Below are 17,718 nucleotides of genomic sequence, written 5' to 3'. Positions count from 1 at the left end.
CGGATGTTTCAAGGCCTCCCTAAACAACTTCTCCAGCTGTGGGGAGGGAGGGAAGACAGACAGGTCCTTTTCCTTTAGTTTGAAAGAGGGGCCGGTGCCTTTGGCTGAAGGCCTGCTTCAGCAATGTGAAGTACATCTCTAACCGCCCTTACCAACGCCTCCACCCTGGCCAGTGACATATAATCCTCAGAGTCTGAATCAGACATGTCCTGCTCTGCTTCCGAAAAATCCTCAGATTGTAAGTCTGGAAGGGCCTACAGATTTCTGCAGGGATGTAGGTAGGGAAGGTGGAGGGTTAGGTTGTGACACAGCTACCAGGGGTGCTCTAGACGCTGCTAACTGGGAAGCCCGTTTGTGTATGGCCATGGAAAGGGAGGTAGCCCATTCCGGCTCTGCAGTCCCGGGACCTTCAGTAGCAGCTAGTGACGGGGGAGCCGCAGCGCAGCGATTGCACAGCCCTAAATAAAAGTTCAAATCAGGGGCAAATGCCCTGCTCCTTATAAAAACACGTGCCCTTTCCTATGCACCAAGGAAGAGAGGCCTCTCCCCTGCACACAAGAAGTTAACTCCCCGGTGCCCGGTCTGAGACAAGAAGGATACCCCAATATTCCCAGTGTACCACCATGGCTTCAGAATAAAGGGACTGGAGGAGGGAGAGACGAGAGAAACAGAATGAAAGAGGGGGGTATAGAACAGGAGAAAGAAAATGAGAGAGAGAAAGAGAGAGAGAGAGAGAGAGAGAGAGAGAGAGACAGGGAGAGAGACAGAGAGAGAGAGAGAGAGAGAGAGAGAGAGAGACAGACAGACACACACACACAAGAAAGGTAGGTTCAGAACTGGAGAAAGAGTAGGGGGGGTACAGGACAGGAGAGAGAGCGGGGGTACAGAACAAGAGAAAGAGAGAGGGGGGGTACAGAACAGGAGAGAGGGATACAGGACAGAAAAGAGGGCTACAGGAGAGAGTGCAGGGCAGGAGAGAAAAGGGGGTATAGGGCAGGAGAGAGAGGGTACAGAATGAGGAAAAAGATGAATGTTGGAGAGGGTAGAAGGGAATATTAGGCAATGGATACAGGTCTGACAATGCTTTGTACAGCTAAGGCTTAGAGCTACAGAAGACACTGGTACTGCTGCAAATGATTATATCCCCGCTAGAGAGGAAGGCTGCCAGCAGTAATAAGGAAAGTGGATCACTGCACCCTAACCACACGTAGTGCTGACAACGGCAGGAAGAGGAGACACACAGTGATAACTGGCCACACTCCTCCTTCTAGAACAAGCAAAACAAAACAGACTAGATTATTGCACCATGATGTGGCAGACTTTTGGCATGATTCAGCTTTGATTGCAAAGCAAACAAGGATGCAAATGGGAAAAACCATGCTGCATTGCAGGCGGGGCAGATGTAATGTGCAGAGAGACAGATTGTTTCCGTGCAGGGTAAATACTGGATACTTTTTAGATTTCAGTTTGAAAACACCTCACCCAAATCTAACTCTCTCTGCACAATATACATCTGCCCCACCTGCAGCGCAGTGCCGTTTTGCTTTGCTAACCAAGCTGAATCAGGACCTTTGGTGCCTATGTTGCTACAAGAGATAAGGGCCATCTATTGACAAAATAGATGGCCCTTATCCCTTACCACGATTTTCGGCTCTTAGGGTACCTTATAGTGCATGCGAAGTCCAATGATCTGCGCCAGAAAGGAGCGGGTGAACCGGGCTCTCACCAGCTGCTCATAACCACCTCCCTGGGAAGATTCAAACAGACACTTGCCCACCACCCGGCCCGCAAACTCATACAGCCTCAGTCGTAACCCGGCCGGGCGGCTGGGGTTAGGGTGCACCTATATAAGAAGGTACATTATGAGTAGGACAATCATTTGGAGAAAGAGCATGTGACATACTGGGAGACCATAATATTAATATTTTTCAGTAAATGCTGGTTTATTTCTGGCTGTTGAAATAAATATAATTACTTTAGATAGAATTGCTGCCTGAAATCAGCAGCTCACAGAGGCAAACATAAAAAAGATCTCTGTAATCCGCATCATTTCAATGGTTTCATAGTTTATAGCAACAGTGCTGTCATTCATCCATGTGTTTCTGAGTTTTAATCTGCCAATTTCAGGCTAAAGTCCTAAACTTCTTTTGTTTGTAAGGCAGTTATCGTGTAAAGGAAACTTTTCTGTTCTTTACTCTTCCTTTGAAAGACATAAAAGACAGGGACTGTATGGTGTAATGGGGTAATTGGGAAAGTGGATGGGGAACGGGAATACTCACTCACCAGGCCCTGGTTGGAGTCGCTGAAACGAGTGAAGAGTTTGTTGCTTGTGTCAAACAAAACTTTACAGATCAGTTCAAACCATTCTCTGCGTGGCCCACCCCAGTCCAGAGCTGCAAACAGGAACAACAGCTGAGATCAAAGTGCATGTGGACTGTAACAGACACTGCGACGCATACAAGTGCAGGCCGGCGGCAGCAGACACTGCAACGCGTATGGGTGCAGGCCAACGGCAGCAGACACTGCGACATGTACGCATAAAGGCCGACGGCAGCAGACACTGCGACATGTACGGGTGCAGGCCAACAGCAGCAGACACTGCAACGCATACGGGTGCAGCCCAACGGCAGCAGACACTGCGACGCGTACGGGTGCAGGCCAACAGCAGCAGACACTGCAACGCATACGGGTGCAGCCCAACGGCAGCAGACACTGTGACGCGTACGGGTGCAGGCTGACGGCAGCAGACACTGCAACGCGTACGGGTGCAGGCCGATAGCAGCAGACACTGCAACGCGTACGGGTGCAGCCCAACGGCAGCAGACACTGCAATGCGTAGGGGTGCAGGCTGATGGCAGCAGACACTGCGACGCGTATGGGCACAGGCCGACGGCAGCAGACACTGCGACGCGTAATAGTCCAGGCCGACAGCAGCAGACATTGTGACGTATACGAGTAGAGGCCGACGGCAGCAGACACTGAGACACGTATGGGTGCAGGCCGACGACAGCAGACATTGCGACGCGTACGAGTGGAGGCCGATGGCAGCACGCACTGTTATCCAGCATGAAAATAACCACGGTACAGTAGCAAAGTCAGGAGGGGACCCAGGATCCTTATTATAACGGGAAAATACAACCTAAGCTCTGCTCTGTATATTATACTTAGAAAAGAGAAGTAGGAAGAAAGAGAGAAGTGAAAGGGACTAGGAAGGAGGGGGGTATGAAAAAAGCCAATGAAAGGAAATTCGATGTATAATCCGGCAACCCCAGAGGCTTAATTGTTTAGAAGAGAAAGGTGACTGGATGTGAGTGCCGATTATGGCAGCACTCACCTTCTTCATCTTGGAAAATCACTTCAAAGTTCTTGCTCCAGTCCGAGGCAGAAAAGTTCCTTGTTGCTCTTACTGACTGTAAGGAAAAAGGAAATAATGGAATGAATTCAATGACTGAAGAATAGAGAAGCAAGAGCCTCTCAGATAAGGAAGATGCAGATCCCTGTATTAGTCACAGGGAACCGGTAGATCCCCTGTGTCAACTAGGGGGAACCGGCCATCCCCTGCTATCGGTTACAGGGCACCGGCCATACCCTGCTATCGGTTACAGGAAACCGGCCATCCCCTGCTATCGGTTACAGGAAACCGGCCATCCCGTAATCAGTTACAGGGAACCGGCCATCCCCTGTTATCCGTTACAGGGAACCGGCCATCCCCTGTTATCCATTACAGGGAACCGGCCATCCCGTTATTGGTTACAGGGAACCGGCCATCCCCTGTTATCCGTTACAGGGAACCGGCCATCCCGTTATTGGTTACAGGGAACCGGCCATCCCCTGTTATCCGTTACAGGGAACCGGCCATCCCCTGTTATCCGTTACAGGGAACCGGCCATCCCCTGTTATCCGTTACAGGGAACCGGCCATCCCCTGTTATCCGTTACAGGGAACCGGCCATCCCCTGTTATTGGTTACAGGGAACCAGCCATCCTCTGTATTAAATACATGGAACTGGAAGATACTCTTCACTTCAATGACCACACATGTGGCGGCCATTCAGTAGTGACTTGCTGGGGTCCTGTAATAATTTTTATTGTATGATGGGGTCCCAGAGCAAAATAGTTTGAGCATCCCTGATTTAAGATAAATCTGTGGATACAAATCTATTAATGTAAGGATGTGGATTGTGGGTAATTTTCCAGAAAACAAGTGCATTGCACACTGTACGGATTGCTCGCAGTCAAGAAAACAGCAAGAAAGCAGCGACCATTACGGTGTAAGACAACGCTGGCTTGGTTCCTACTCACACTCTCCAGTAGTGAGTGTCTGCTCACTCTCAGGGTTATTTTGCTACGGTTTTTCTTGCAATGAATGAGTTTCAGTTCCTTCTGGAAGAACGTGACTTTGTCCTGGAACATCTCAGAACCACCTAGAACAGAAAGAAATGGTGACGCTGGTCAGATGTGATAATCACGCTGTACCATACTTAAAATTCATGCGCACCTCCCAATCAGTCCAGACTGTTCTACAATCTGGTCATTATTCCTGATCTCATGTACGATGGCACACACTATGGAGACTGGCGTCTTCAAGGTGTAATCACCTTGCCACCTGATTCCTATGGCGACACCTCTAGAATTGGGAGATACCGGTTATGCCGTACAGATGTAACGCCTATACGTACATGACATATACTCTTACCAATATTCAGGTGTAGGAAACGGGTAAACGTTGCAGCCATAATGTTTCGGTCCTTGCAGCTGATCTCTATAGGGGGCTGCAGCCCATCATCTACCTGTAAGGAGAGCAGCCCATGCAGGGGGTCCGGGGGGAGGTACAGGAACTGCAGGAAACATTGGAGATACAATTACAGATAGAAGAGACTGCGCATACCCGAAACACTGAGAATAAGTGCAGTTGACAGTGGGTAGGCCAGACAGGCAGCAAAGTATATAGACAGGTAAGAGAGTGCAGAAGATAGGACAGGGGCAGTCAGCACAGTGGAAGTACAGAGGATGGGACAGGCAGGCAGCAAGGTTAGAGTGTAGAAGAGAAGACAGGCAGGCAGCACAAGGGAAGTATAGAGTGTAGAAGATACTGTAAGACAGGCAGGCAGCACAAGGGAAGTATAGAGTGCAGAGGATAGGATAGGCAGGCAGCACGGGTGAATTATAGAGTGCACAGGATAAGACAGGCAGGCAGCATGGGGGAAGTATAGAGTGCAGAGGATAAGACATGCAGGCAGCATGGGGGAAGCATAGAGTGTAGAAAGATAAATAGACATGGGGATGCATAAAAGTGCAGAGGATAGGGCTGAGGGGATGTGGTCATTTGGTCTACAGCATGATGGTCAACAGTCATTAGGTCGACACCATTAGGTCGACCTGGGAAAAGGTCGACATGGGTCTAGGTCGAAATGGGAAAAAGTCGACAAGGTCTTTGGTTTGACAGGTCATTAGTTCGACAGTGTCTAGTTCGACAGTCGAAATGGGTTTTTTCACTGATTTTTGAGCCGACATGTGCTGACAGGCGGTATTTCATGCCCTACCATCCACTAGGGCGTGGTGGGATAATAAAATAGTGTGCCGAGCATAGCGAGGCACCGTGCCCGAAGCATCGTAAGCGCAGCGAGCGATGCACTTTAAACTGTGTCCATGTCGACCGTGTTGACATTCGGGTCAAAAAAACAGTGAAAAAGCCCATGTCGACCTTTTGACTGTCGAACTAATGTCCTTTCGACCCTTTCCCATGTCGACCTAATGACTGTCGACCATCATGCTGTAGACCAAATGATCCCAACCCGAGCTGAGGTGTAGTCTGCGGTGGGCATAATACAGGAAGAACGGACTGGAAGATAAGGAACGCGAGGACAGACTAGAGCTCACCTTGGTCCCAGGACACACTCGGAAAGTAAAGAGACGCCAAGGAATTATCCGCAAGTAAAACTCTTTTACTGACAGTTGCTGCAATAGAAATGAAAGGGATCAGGATACCAGACTAAGCAGCCACTCCCATCAATACAACACGTGACTCACCTTAGGGGAGATGTAGAAATAGACCTTTTTAGGTTTCTTCATCCTCTCTGGCACAATCCCACTAAGTGAGGAGCAGCCGCTCTCCTCTTTCTGGGTGGGGGACGAGGGACTCTGCTGTCCAGAGACATTTGGTGGACTTGACGGAGGGTAGAGGTAGCCCTCGAAGAACACTCCCACTCCAGATCGCGACACGTTATTATCCACAGCCGCCTTCTCCGCATCTAGAGACAGAGAGTGACGGCTCATGTGGATGGAGAGCGCATAAGAACACTCACAGGCTGCCGACTAACCCTGGCTGTGATGACGGGGAAAACAGGGAAGAGTTCAGGCCCAATGCCCTCATTCTGGTTTAATCGGACTGGGCCAAATTCATTCCCGTTCCAATGTTTGGGGCTCCGCACATGGGAATGGTATATTATGCGCATTTGCAGCTCCCTTTTGCAAACAACTTTGTAGACTTGCATAGTCATGGAGCAACGATCAGGACGGACCACGGTGGGGACTGGGGTTGCCCATCGGAACGTTCAACATTTTCTGGGCGTGCCGGGGGACGCTGCCCTGTCTTCGTCCCAGCTGCCGCAAATAAAAGTCAGTTTCCACAAACTTATTAGGCAGGAGAAGTCATTCGATGGTTGGTGACATCGAATGATTTCTCCTGCTGCGGAGACATGTAGGGGGATGTGTTTTTGTTACACATCCCCCTCACATCCCCCTGTGGCTGGGGGGCAGGCGCTCAGTAAATTGAAATTCTCAGAGCTTACAGAGCCAACCAGATTCACCTTGAGATGTTATCTGTAGTATAGTAAGGGGTGGAATCTCTGTATTATAGACATCTATGGAAAGATACATGAGGGGAAGATCCTCACCACTCAGAACAATGATATTGAAGTGCCCGTTGCCAACAGGCTGCCCCTGGTAACGTAGGGTGGCCTGGAAACATCCCGTCTGGAGTAGAGTGAGGTGCAGCAGTACCCGGTTCTGTTTCCCATTACAGACAGTTGTCTGGCAGCAGCCGTCAGCCATACCCACAACGCCAAGCTAGCGGGAGATAGGGAGGACAATGGAAATGACCAACACAGCCATTCATATAGAACACTATGTGCCCTTCCATAGAGTCATCCTGCTCACCTCACTCAGGCTTAATATGTAGCTCTCCAGGCCTCTCACGCTGTCACTAGCCGGGTTGCCGTACTGGTCACGTGGCGCGATCTGCAGCAGATGCTGCTCTCCACAGGTCAGGACCAGAGTAGAAAAGTGTCCGACAATCTGCGTCTTTGCTGGGACAACCACACCTACGAGGAACAAGCGGTGATATCAGGGCCACAGGAAGGAACAAGTGTTCTCTACTCATGTTACACTTCCCCTCTTACCTGGGTGAAAGGCCTTATAATACGGGCTGTTTCCAACATTAAGACCTCCAACGCTGATGCTGATCTGATATCTTCCAGACCTCCGTACTGTGAAGGCAGCTTTTACCACATTCCTCATAGGATCCTGCACAATCTCCAGAGTCACCGGGACTTCAAGCGAAAGCTCGGTGTGGGAGACCCGGATCCGTAGGGCGCCGGTCCCCATGACTGGGAACGGGTGTCCATTCCTGTAAAACAACTGGGAAGCAGCAGCATAAGACAGCAGGAAAGACCGGGACAGCAGAGATGGTTGGACAGAGAACTGAGCACTGACCGCCAAAGAAGACCAGGTGAGAGAAGAATGCAGAAGAATAGGATGGAACACACGACGCAGGTTTCAGTTTACTTACAAGCACTCGAAATCCCATGGACTGTCCCACCTCGCAGGGCTCGTTCCAGTCCCATGACACCTGGCAAGAGCGGGGCTCCAGGTATTTCCCCCGCACATAGTTATATATGGTACGCTCCGAGCCACGTTCCCGTCCGTCATGGTGCCAGAAGGTAAGGACTCTGGAACTTAGTTCAAACAGGAACTTAATGGTGATCAAAAGCACGCACATCAAGCCCGTGACGCTGCCTGTGGGGGACACAAACAACAGATGGACACTGGTGAGACTCTGGTCACAATAAAGAGTCCTATGCGGGTGGAAGGAGAACATCAGGATCCACCTGCATGTATACAAAGGAATATAAGTGGAAAGTAGGTCATTTGTGATTGGGTGGTGTGTCATGGAGCTAATGATCTGATGAATAATGTCCCTGTCATGAACAGATCATGGCGTCCCGGTTGCTTGCAGTGTGTTAGTTTTACAGTACATATGAACTAGTTTGTAATAGACAGGTCTTATTATTCTTACGGGTATGGGTAATTGGGCCAACAGCACTAACGTCGACACACATTGAGTCCACACCTGAAAAGGTCAACATGTGCTTAGGTCGACACAAGCATTAGGTCAACATGGGCAAGGTCGACAGTAAAAAGGTCGACATGGGGTTTTCACTTTATCTCGAATGTAGACACAGTCGACATGAACACCATATCGGTGCACCGATGCGCTCACCATGCTTTAACGCTCGGCACCATGTTTTATTCTCCCAACACCCCCTAGTGGATGGTAGGGCATGAAATACCACATGTCGGCTCAAAAGAAAAAGTGAAAAACCCCATGTTGACCTTTTGACTGTTGACCTTGCCATGCCCTTAGTGGTGTCAACCTCACAACCGTATATCATTCTTACGCAGCAGGTCACACAGGACGACTGATTTTTGCGAAGGAGTCCCGCAGTCCAGCACTCAGTGTTCTCAATGTACCTGCAAGAGACTGTCCCCCCTGGACCACCCGCTGTCCAGCACCTGAGCCGTAACCAAGGCACAGGATTCCGACGTCGGAGTGACGACCATCGGAATCCCAACTGTTGGAGAGTTGCACCATACCAGGCCATAGATAGCTCATGAAACAGGACCGATTCCCAGAGTGTGAGTCACAAATATTGCAGGGTTACACAGTTCTGCAAGGATGGGAAATACCTATGTGTGGAAGAACAGCACAATGGAGAGCAGCGTATTGTGCCCTCAGTGCCTGGGACTCATCATGATTACTCACCAATGATGTACAACATCAGTGCGCAGAATGAAAGGTGACTTCTTCATAGCATCTCCACCTCGACATGTCTCGGAAAAAGAGACCTACATAAAGATAGACAATCATTAGAAGATGCATTCCCAACCTCTACTGTGATGCCTATGTTCCCATTCCCCAGAACACCCACTCGGCCCTTCCCAACAACCCCACCACCACTAGTCACCCCATTATCTGCCTCCCTTCTCCCCCTCCCTAACACCCACTCCCCCATCCCCTGTTCTCCTTTTCCTCCTCACAGGCACCCACCCCCCCATCCCCTGCTCCCCTTCTCCTCCTCCCCAGCAACCACTCCCCCGTGCCCTGCTTCCCTTCTCCTCCTTCTTAGCACCCACTCCATCCCATACCCTGCTCCCATTCTCCTCCTCCCGGCCACCCACTCCCCCATCCCCTGCTTCCCTCCCAAACACCCACTTCCCCATCCCCCCGCTCCCCTTTTCCTCCACTTCCCAACACCCACTCCCCCATCCCCTGCATCCCTTCTCCCCCTCCCTAACACCCACTCCCCCATCCCTTGCTCCCCTTCTCCTCCTCCCCAGCAACCACTCCCCCATCCCCTGCTTCTCTTCTCCTTAGCACCCACTCCACCCCATTCCCTGCTCCCCTTCTCCTCCTCCCCAGCACCCACTCCCCCATCCACTGCTTCCCTTCTCCCCCCTCCCTAACACCCACTCCCCCATCCCGTTCTCCTTTTCCTCCTCACCAGCACCCACTCCCCCATCCCCTGCTCCTTCTCCTCCTCCCCAGCAACTAGTCCCCCATCCCCTGCTTCCCTTCTCCTCCTCCTTAGCACCTCCTCCACCCCATACCCTGCTCCCCTTCTCATCCTCCCCAGCACCCACTCCCCATCCCCTGTTTCCCTTCTCCCCCTCCCTAACACCCACTCCCCCATCCCCTGGTCTCCTTTTCCTCCTCACCAGCACCCACTCCCCCATCCCCTGCTTCCCTTCTCCTCTTCCCCAACACCCACTGCCCCATTCCATGCTCCCCACCTCCTCCTTAGCACCCACTCCACCCGATCACCTGCTCACGTTCTCCTCCTCCCCAGCACCCACTCCCCATCACCTATTTCCCTTCTCCCTCTCCCCAACACCCACTCCCCCATCTCCTGATCCCCTTCTCCTCCTCCCCAGCTCCCACTTCCCCATCCCCTGCTCCCCTTCTCCTCCTCCCCAGCACCCACTCCCACTTCCCCATCCCCTGCAGCTCCCATTCCCCCATACCCTGCTTCTCTTCTCCTCCCCAGCACCCACTCCCCTTATCATCTGCTTTCCTTTTCCTCCTCCCCAGCACCCACTCCCCCATCACCTGCTTCCCTTCTCCCCCTCCCCCAACTCCTTCTCCCCAGCTCACACTTCCCCATCCCCTGCTCGCCTTCTCCTCCTCCTCCTCCCCAGTACCCACTCCCCCCCATGGGTGTGGGTTGTTGGATTTACACCAACTAGGTCAATAAGCATTGGGTCAACACCACTAGGTCGACAGGTAGCAAGGTCGACATGAAATTAGGTCAACACAAGCAAGGTCGACAGTCAAAAGGTCGACATGGGGTTTTTCACAGTTTTTTTTACCAGAATGACAACACAGTCGACATGTACACCGTTTGAACTGCACCGCATCCCCTCGCATCACTCGCCATGCTTCGAGCACAGTGCCTCGCCATGCTTCGAGCACAGTGCCTCGCTATGCTCGGCACACTATTTTATTCTCCCACCACGCCCTAGTGGATTGTAGGGCATGAAATACCGCCTGTCAGCACATGTTGGCTCAAAAAACAGTAAAAAACCCCATGTCAACCTTTTGACCTAGCCCATGTCGACCTAATGACATGTCTACCTAGACCCATGTCGACCCAATGCTTGTCGACCTAACTGGTGTAGACCCAATGACAATATTCCCCCCATCGCCCACTCCCCCATCACCTGCTTCCCTTCTCCCCCTCCCCAGCACCCACTCCCCCATCCCCTTCTTCCCTTCTCCCCCTCCCCAGCACCCACTCCCCCATCCCCTTCTTCCCTTCTCCCCCTCCCCAGCACCCACTCCCCCATCCCCTTCTCCTCCTCCCCAGCACCCACTCCCCTTCATCACCTGCTTCCCTTTTCCTCCTCCCCAATACCCACTCCCCCATCACCTGCTTCACTTATCCTCCCTTCCCTTCTCCAACTCCGCAGCACCCCCTCCCCCATTGCCTGCTTCCCTTCTCCCCCTCCCCAGCTCCACTTCTCCTCCACAGCACCTGCTTCCCTTCTCCTCCTCCCCAGCAGCCACTCCCACCTCATCACCTGTTTCACTTCTCCTTCTCCAGCTCCCCAGTACCCACTCCCCCATTGCCTGCTTCCCTTCTTCCCCTCCCCAGCACCCATCCCCTGTTCCCCTTCTCCTCCTCCCCAGGACCCACTCCCCCCATCACCTTCTTCTCTTCTCATCCTCCCTAGCACCCACTCCCCCTTATTACCTGCTTCCCTTCTCCTCCTCCCCAGCACCCTCTCCCCCTCATCACCTGCTTCACTTCTCCTCCTCCCCTTTTTCAACTCCCCAGCACCCCCTCACCCGCTTACCTTCTCATCATCCACTATTCGCAGCCTCTTACACTTTGGGGATGTCATGCAGGGGTGAAAGGTCACCAGCTCCCTGGTAGTGTCTAGATCCTCCTCTGTTTGTTTGTGTTCCCGATATCACGTGACAGACAGGGAGAGCCGGTTCCGTTGATATGGGCGGTACTTCCGGCACTAGGTGCCAATCTGTCGATGCTATGGTAACCAGCAGGGAGAAGCTCTGTGCTGTGGGAGGTTGGCGATGAAGGTGTGACGTATTAGTCGTGCGACGGAACCCATCGGCAGCATGGTAGGTAGTGGGGTCGGTGTCCGCTCTGACTCCGGGGGAGTCGGTATGTGCTAAGTGCTGCCTGGGAGGCTGATAGGAGAGGCCTGTATATTGGAGCTCCCCTATAATAGGGAGGGATCCCAGCTGTCAGGGTATTGGGGGCCCCTATAATGGGGAGAGATTACAGGTGTCAGGATATTGGGTACACCTACAATGGGGATGGATCGTGTGTGTACATGTGATAGGGAATATAGAGTGTAAGCACCACTGGGACAGGGGCTGATGTGACTGATACGCTCTCTGTAATGTGTGTGTACATGTGATAGAATAGAGTGTAATCACCACTGTGTGCTGAGCGATCTGTGCTTAACTAGATCGCTCAGCACAAAGCTCCCATCACCCGTGTATATGGGGCACTAGGCTGCGGTGTGTCCCTGTAAGGTACATAGGAATTTAACTCTAATCTTTTTCCGATTTACATCTTACCCTCAGCTGCTTTTTGTTTTCAGGGGAAGCAAAAGAAAACTAGGAAATATGCCGTGATGAAAAAGCGGATTAGCCTCAATGATCAGCGCATGTGAGTGGGGTGGTTGCTTGTACCGGGGCTATGAATATACACTATGAATATACATCATATGTCTCCTGCTTATGTTTCTTTTTCTTTAGTAAAGAGAGTGAACGGGCAAAGACTCAGCAGAAGAAGGAGAAAGATCTGAGCGCCATAAAAGAGAGAGAAGTGTAAGTTTTATGGTGTTTAAATAGACAACCCCCCCCCCCCCCCCCTGAGCCGCCATTGGAGAGAATACATAAAGATAGTGGGGAAGGGTTACAGTAAGCCTCATCTAACCAGAACATTAGCCTGTTGTATGATTTAGCGGTTTCTGAAAAGCTGCTGCTTCTGTTGTCCTTTTTTTCTCTTATTGTTCACATTCCTGTTTTTCTTCCATTGTATTTGCTTTATTGTAGACCTGTCCAAACAGTATCCCTCCAGATGTTGTGAAACTACATATCCCAGCAAGCCTTGCCATAGTTTTAGCATTCCCAAATAGCAAAACCGTGGCAAGGCATAATAGGACTTGTAGTTTTATAACAGCAGGAGGGCCATAGTTTGGACATGCCTGCTTTAATGTCCATTTGATGACCAACATGACAGCTGTTCTCCTCTGTTAGTCCCCAGGTTCCATCCTGCCTCTTCTTCCAATATAACACAAATCTGGGTCCCCCTTATTATATCCTGGTGGACACAAACTTCATTAACTTCTCTATCAAAGCCAAGCTGGATATTGTACAGTCCATGATGGATTGTCTCTACGCTAAGTGTAAGTATTCCTTTTGTGTACCTGGTTTGTTCGCTCTGGGATCTCTGTACCTGGTGTCTGATTCTGTTCTTCTTGTAACTTCTGCCAGGCGTTCCATGCATTACTGACTGTGTCATGGCGGAGCTGGAGAAACTGGGACAGAAATACAGAGTAGCTCTCAGGTAAGTGAGAGGTCAGGGCATCTGCTGAAAATGCCGGGGCTAGTATGTTAGGGTCATAAAAGGATGGGTCTGGTTGTCCGATCTTATGAGATTGGAAAAGACATATGTCCCAATGCCGTGAACATGTCTCATGCTTTAATGCCCAAGTCAGGGGTGGATCAGGGAATGTCAATGAGACACCTTTGGGCTCCTTAGAGTTCAGGTTGAACTTGGCTGTTATGAGTTCTTGTGGCTGATCGCTTCCACCACAGTGACGAAACCTATTGGGTCATTCCGTGTGACTCACGTGTCATGTTCATTGTTAGTTTAAATGCACCACATACAAAAATTCAGCTGAAATTCAACATTTTAAAACTGGGACAATAAAAAATGATTTTATTCGTTAAATTGTGTGTGTGACTCATGTTACATTGGAAATGAGGGGACATTCCTGCTCAATTATTTTTAAGTATTTTACAATATGATTGTTATACTATACACTTAAGACCTTAAACTTCTATTTGGCACAAACCAAAAAAAATGAATGTGAACCAAACTATAATTTAAAATTAATTTTCACACATGGCTCCAGTCAGAGTGCTCTGGTACTCACATCGGTAGTATCCTCATGAATTAATCCGTATTGTCCTGTTTATCTTCCTGATTAACTGTGACATTGTATAAAATATTCCAAATTGGGTAAGAAAATTCTGTGACTCACGTTATAGTATATTTTATTGGTTTTCAACAACTTCCATATACAGATGTCACTTACATTTAGCCTCTTTACACATTAAACGGCCCTTCTTCTGACGCCATGCAATGGCGTGACTTTGTAACGGCCTGCGTCTTTTTGTGCGACTTTGCTACAGTAAAATGCATCTTCTACGCAAAATGCTGTCAATAGCGCACACAAGCATTGGTTCTGGGAAAACACTCTAACATACCATTTCATATGCAGATGTAGCTGCGGTCACACACACAGAATGTAAGCATGCCGCACATAATTTTAATCAGCAGAGTCTGCTTGTGCATTTTTGACAGAGAGTCCTGAAGCTAAGTTGCACGCCAGGCATCTTCCGCTGTGTCATATTGAGGCACAATGTATGATGACTTCTATTTTGCTGTCTCAGTACATTGTGATCATTGTCTCTCATAGGATCGCCAAGGACCCAACATTCGAGAGACTGCCATGCACTCACAAGGGAACCTACGCTGATGACTGCCTTGTCCAGAGAGTTACTCAGGTAAGTAACGGGGTAGCGTTAGAACGTGTGTCTGTCTGTAGAGTCTGCCATCATGTTTGTGTATTAGGTTCGGTTGGTAGGTGCTGTATATATAGCTGGGTGGCATCGCACCACTACATTCTATAACTTACATTTTCCATGACCTTTCAATAGCACAAATGCTACATTGTGGCCACGGTGGACCGTGACCTCAAAAGAAGAATCCGAAAGATTCCTGGGGTTCCGATAATGTACATTTCAAACCACAGGTATTAATGACCATGTTTCCACTCTTAGCCAATGTTTCCAAAGTATTTGTTTGTTCTTTTCCAATCTACTGCTATTAGTAATTCTCTTCCAGAGCTAACTGTCCTGTCTCTCCCGTAGGTATAATATTGAGAGGATGCCGGATGACTACGGAGCTCCCCGCTTTTAGGATTCAGGTTCCTCTTACTATGGAGATCAAGGGTTGGATCACTTTCTGCATTGATCTGTGACCGGTCTCTTGTCCCGGCTCCTGCACCCTGGGCAGCACACAGTAATACTGGTTTCATCAAGTGCCTCCACGAGACCCTACAGAGATCAGAGTTGGCCTCATACAGCGTTATGTCTCCTCTTGTTTCTGTTGTATGAGGTTTGGGATCTGGCTCTTCTCACTGTAACTATCCACAGCTGCATCAAGTGCAGGAGTGTTACTGTATGTCCTGCAAATAACTCATAAGGCTGCTGAGCTTTATGTGTTTGGATGACTGTTCCACCAGAAATAAAGTTTCCCATGTATATAAACTTTAAATGGTATTGAATAAAAGTTTTATAGATGTAAATGTAAAATTCTCGCATCAGTCTGTTTCTCAAGGTTGTATTCTTATATTGGGTTTTATTCAGTGTCAGTGGTGACTTTAGAAGGTGCACCTGCCTGTAATCAGCCCTTCATGCACCAGTAACTCTTGCTATAAAGGCAATTCAGAAAAGGTCAAGAGGTTCAGTTGTTGTCCAGACCATATAGTACAATTGGGGAAGATACATGATTTTAGTGAATAGTGGAATTTATTGTTGTTCTCAGACAGGGCGGTTTTGAGATGATCTCATGTTTATGATTATAGAATGTTCGCCTTTAATGTCTGGGGATACAGCAGAAGGCCACATCGGGTCCCACTGCCGTCATCTAAGGACAGGAAACTGAGGTTACAGGGAGCTCCGGTCACCAAAACTGGGCAGATGCAGACTGGACAAATGTTGCCTGGTCTTATGCATCTGTGTTTTTTTTTTTTTTTTTTTTTGTGAAACGCACATTGTTTTTTTTTTTTTTTTTGTGAAACGCACATTGTAGTGTAAGGGGCTGCGCTCAGCATTGCAGGTTCGGGGATGCCAGCGTTCAGCAATGAGGATGGCAAACATAAGTATGCAGGGTGAGTTACGGTTACTGGTGAAGGCAGGGTTAGATGTGTGCATTAGGGCAGGACTAAAGGTTAGGGCCTAAGGGAGGGGATGGTTAGGGTTAGGCTGTGGGCGGGGGGGGGACCGCTGTTGGGATTCCCTCCATTGGGATGCTGGCCTCTGTATTTTGCTGGCTGGACTGGACACCCTCACTGACGGTCTTATGTCATGTATCCTGGTGTGAGTATGAATCTAGAAAGAGATAGGGTTTTTTGGGGGTGAATCGCACAAGACTTAATTATTGAAATATGATATATAAGATTAGGCCCCCTGTGAGTATTGGTATTGTTGGATATCCAATAGGGATGCAGGGGTGTGCAACCACGGACAATAATTAGGTAGAATATGGTTTGAGAGAGGGTAGGGATTGTCACAGGTGTGGTGCACCAAAGGGGAAATTAATTAGACTCATAAAATATACCTTTTATTGGGTTCATTTTAAAAAACTGCGAAATATACAAACTAACATAAAACATTAAACAGTGAATACAGTGGTTTAAAAGATGCACGTGCGGTGCTGACATGCAGTACCTCCTATTGGATTGATCACCTCCTATTAACACCTCTTGTATTGTCGACCCTTCAGCGTATCTGATAGCTCAAATTGGCATATGTCACAGAAAACGGCGGGTGGGTTTATAGAGGTTGTGGTAATGGGTGATCCTTTGTCTGTGCCTATCCGTGTCTGAGGGGTTGCTGTGTGTTCAGGTATCCCTCAGTATAAGTCAGTATTCCAATATTTTATAATAGTGGACAGATATTGGATAAGGGATTGGTATTCCTCTTTCTTGTGCAGTATGGGTTGATACAATTTCTGAATCTCCTGGTGTGTATGGATTTATCCCAGGTAGAGTATAGTGCGCAGAATGGGTGCGATCTGATTTTTTATTTTTTATTATTGGGGGGATAATATCCCCGTAGGGTCCCTCTTTGTATATACCTTCAGATTCGTTGGATTTTGCACTATCTCGTTTTTGCATATATGTTCCGTGCAGTTTGGGCTTATGTTAAGGGGGGGGGGAGGAATATCTCTCGTGAATCCCCTTTTCCCCAAAAAAAAAACTACAAGTATATTTTAGTGGGGTGTAATGTCCCAGTCGGGTCCCCTCTTTAACGAGATTTACAGGTTTACTGTTTTTATTATTCGATGTCTGAGACTCTAAGCAAGCAACTGCAAGTATGTTTTAGTATCAGGGGGGTGTAATGTCCCAGTCGGGTCCCCTCTTTAACAAGATTTTACAGGTTTGCTTGTTATTGTTATTTAATGTCTGAGACTCTGCGCTCGTATCTGCGTGATTCCCAAATCTCCTAGTGTGTATGAGTTTATCTCATATAGAATATCAGTGCAGGAAATACGTGCGATCTGAGGTTGAGCTTGGGGGGATAATGTCCCTGTAGGGTCCCTTTTCATATACGGTTCTCAGGTTAATTTTTTAGCACTGTATTTTAGTACATGCAATCCAGTTTTATATCAGGGGGAGGAAATATCCCTAGTGGGTCCCCTTTTCCCTCTTAAGCGAGATATTGGTGGTAAATATCACATGCACCATAGACATGTTTGAACCCTCATACACACTGGTCGATATCTGGTGTGCAAGTTGTGCTGTCTTTTTGTTATATAGACACCGCTCGTGCAGCGTCTTTCAATTTACTAGAGGGGAAGATTGTCCCAATCGGGTCTCCTCTAATTTATTGCAC

At 49.0% G+C, this 17,718-nt stretch overlaps 2 protein-coding genes across 2 annotated transcripts in view; one reads left to right on the top strand and one right to left on the bottom strand.

Moving 5' to 3' along the window:
* The window catches only part of AREL1 (apoptosis resistant E3 ubiquitin protein ligase 1), a 31,297-nt gene extending 19,452 nt beyond the window's left edge, over positions 1-11,845 (bottom strand). The window contains exons 1-13 of the mRNA XM_083166200.1: positions 11,634-11,845; positions 9,043-9,125; positions 7,789-8,015; positions 7,400-7,637; positions 7,158-7,321; positions 6,896-7,067; positions 6,030-6,250; positions 5,880-5,957; positions 4,696-4,837; positions 4,302-4,423; positions 3,335-3,410; positions 2,284-2,393; positions 1,664-1,843 (exon numbers count right to left, since the gene is read on the bottom strand). Coding sequence (XP_083022326.1) covers positions 1,664-1,843; positions 2,284-2,393; positions 3,335-3,410; positions 4,302-4,423; positions 4,696-4,837; positions 5,880-5,957; positions 6,030-6,250; positions 6,896-7,067; positions 7,158-7,321; positions 7,400-7,637; positions 7,789-8,015; positions 9,043-9,058 — 1,746 coding nt within the window. The 5' untranslated portion in view covers positions 9,059-9,125; positions 11,634-11,845. The remainder of the gene's footprint in view (positions 1-1,663; positions 1,844-2,283; positions 2,394-3,334; positions 3,411-4,301; positions 4,424-4,695; positions 4,838-5,879; positions 5,958-6,029; positions 6,251-6,895; positions 7,068-7,157; positions 7,322-7,399; positions 7,638-7,788; positions 8,016-9,042; positions 9,126-11,633) is intronic.
* Positions 11,728-15,407, top strand: FCF1 (FCF1 rRNA-processing protein). Its single transcript, XM_083166201.1, has 8 exons — positions 11,728-11,919; positions 12,408-12,475; positions 12,565-12,636; positions 13,069-13,217; positions 13,306-13,378; positions 14,517-14,604; positions 14,758-14,852; positions 14,971-15,407. The coding sequence occupies exons 1-8, from the start codon at positions 11,917-11,919 to the stop codon at positions 15,017-15,019; spliced, it is 597 nt and encodes a 198-aa protein (XP_083022327.1). The 5' UTR covers positions 11,728-11,916; the 3' UTR covers positions 15,020-15,407.
* Positions 15,408-17,718: the final 2,311 nt, after the last annotated feature.

The sequence above is a fragment of the Crinia signifera genome, chromosome 12 (genome assembly GCF_055691185.1).
Source record: "Crinia signifera chromosome 12, ASM5569118v1, whole genome shotgun sequence".
Classification (NCBI taxonomy): domain Eukaryota; kingdom Metazoa; phylum Chordata; class Amphibia; order Anura; family Myobatrachidae; genus Crinia; species Crinia signifera.
This window is presented reverse-complemented; position numbering and strand designations above follow the sequence as displayed.

Coding starts and splice junctions, on each gene's coding strand:
- FCF1 (XM_083166201.1), top strand. Junction 12,637..13,068: donor GCCATAAAAGAGAGAGAAGT/GTAAGTTTTATG, acceptor CTCCTCTGTTAG/TCCCCAGGTTCCATCCTGCC. Junction 13,379..14,516: donor AAATACAGAGTAGCTCTCAG/GTAAGTGAGAGG, acceptor TGTCTCTCATAG/GATCGCCAAGGACCCAACAT.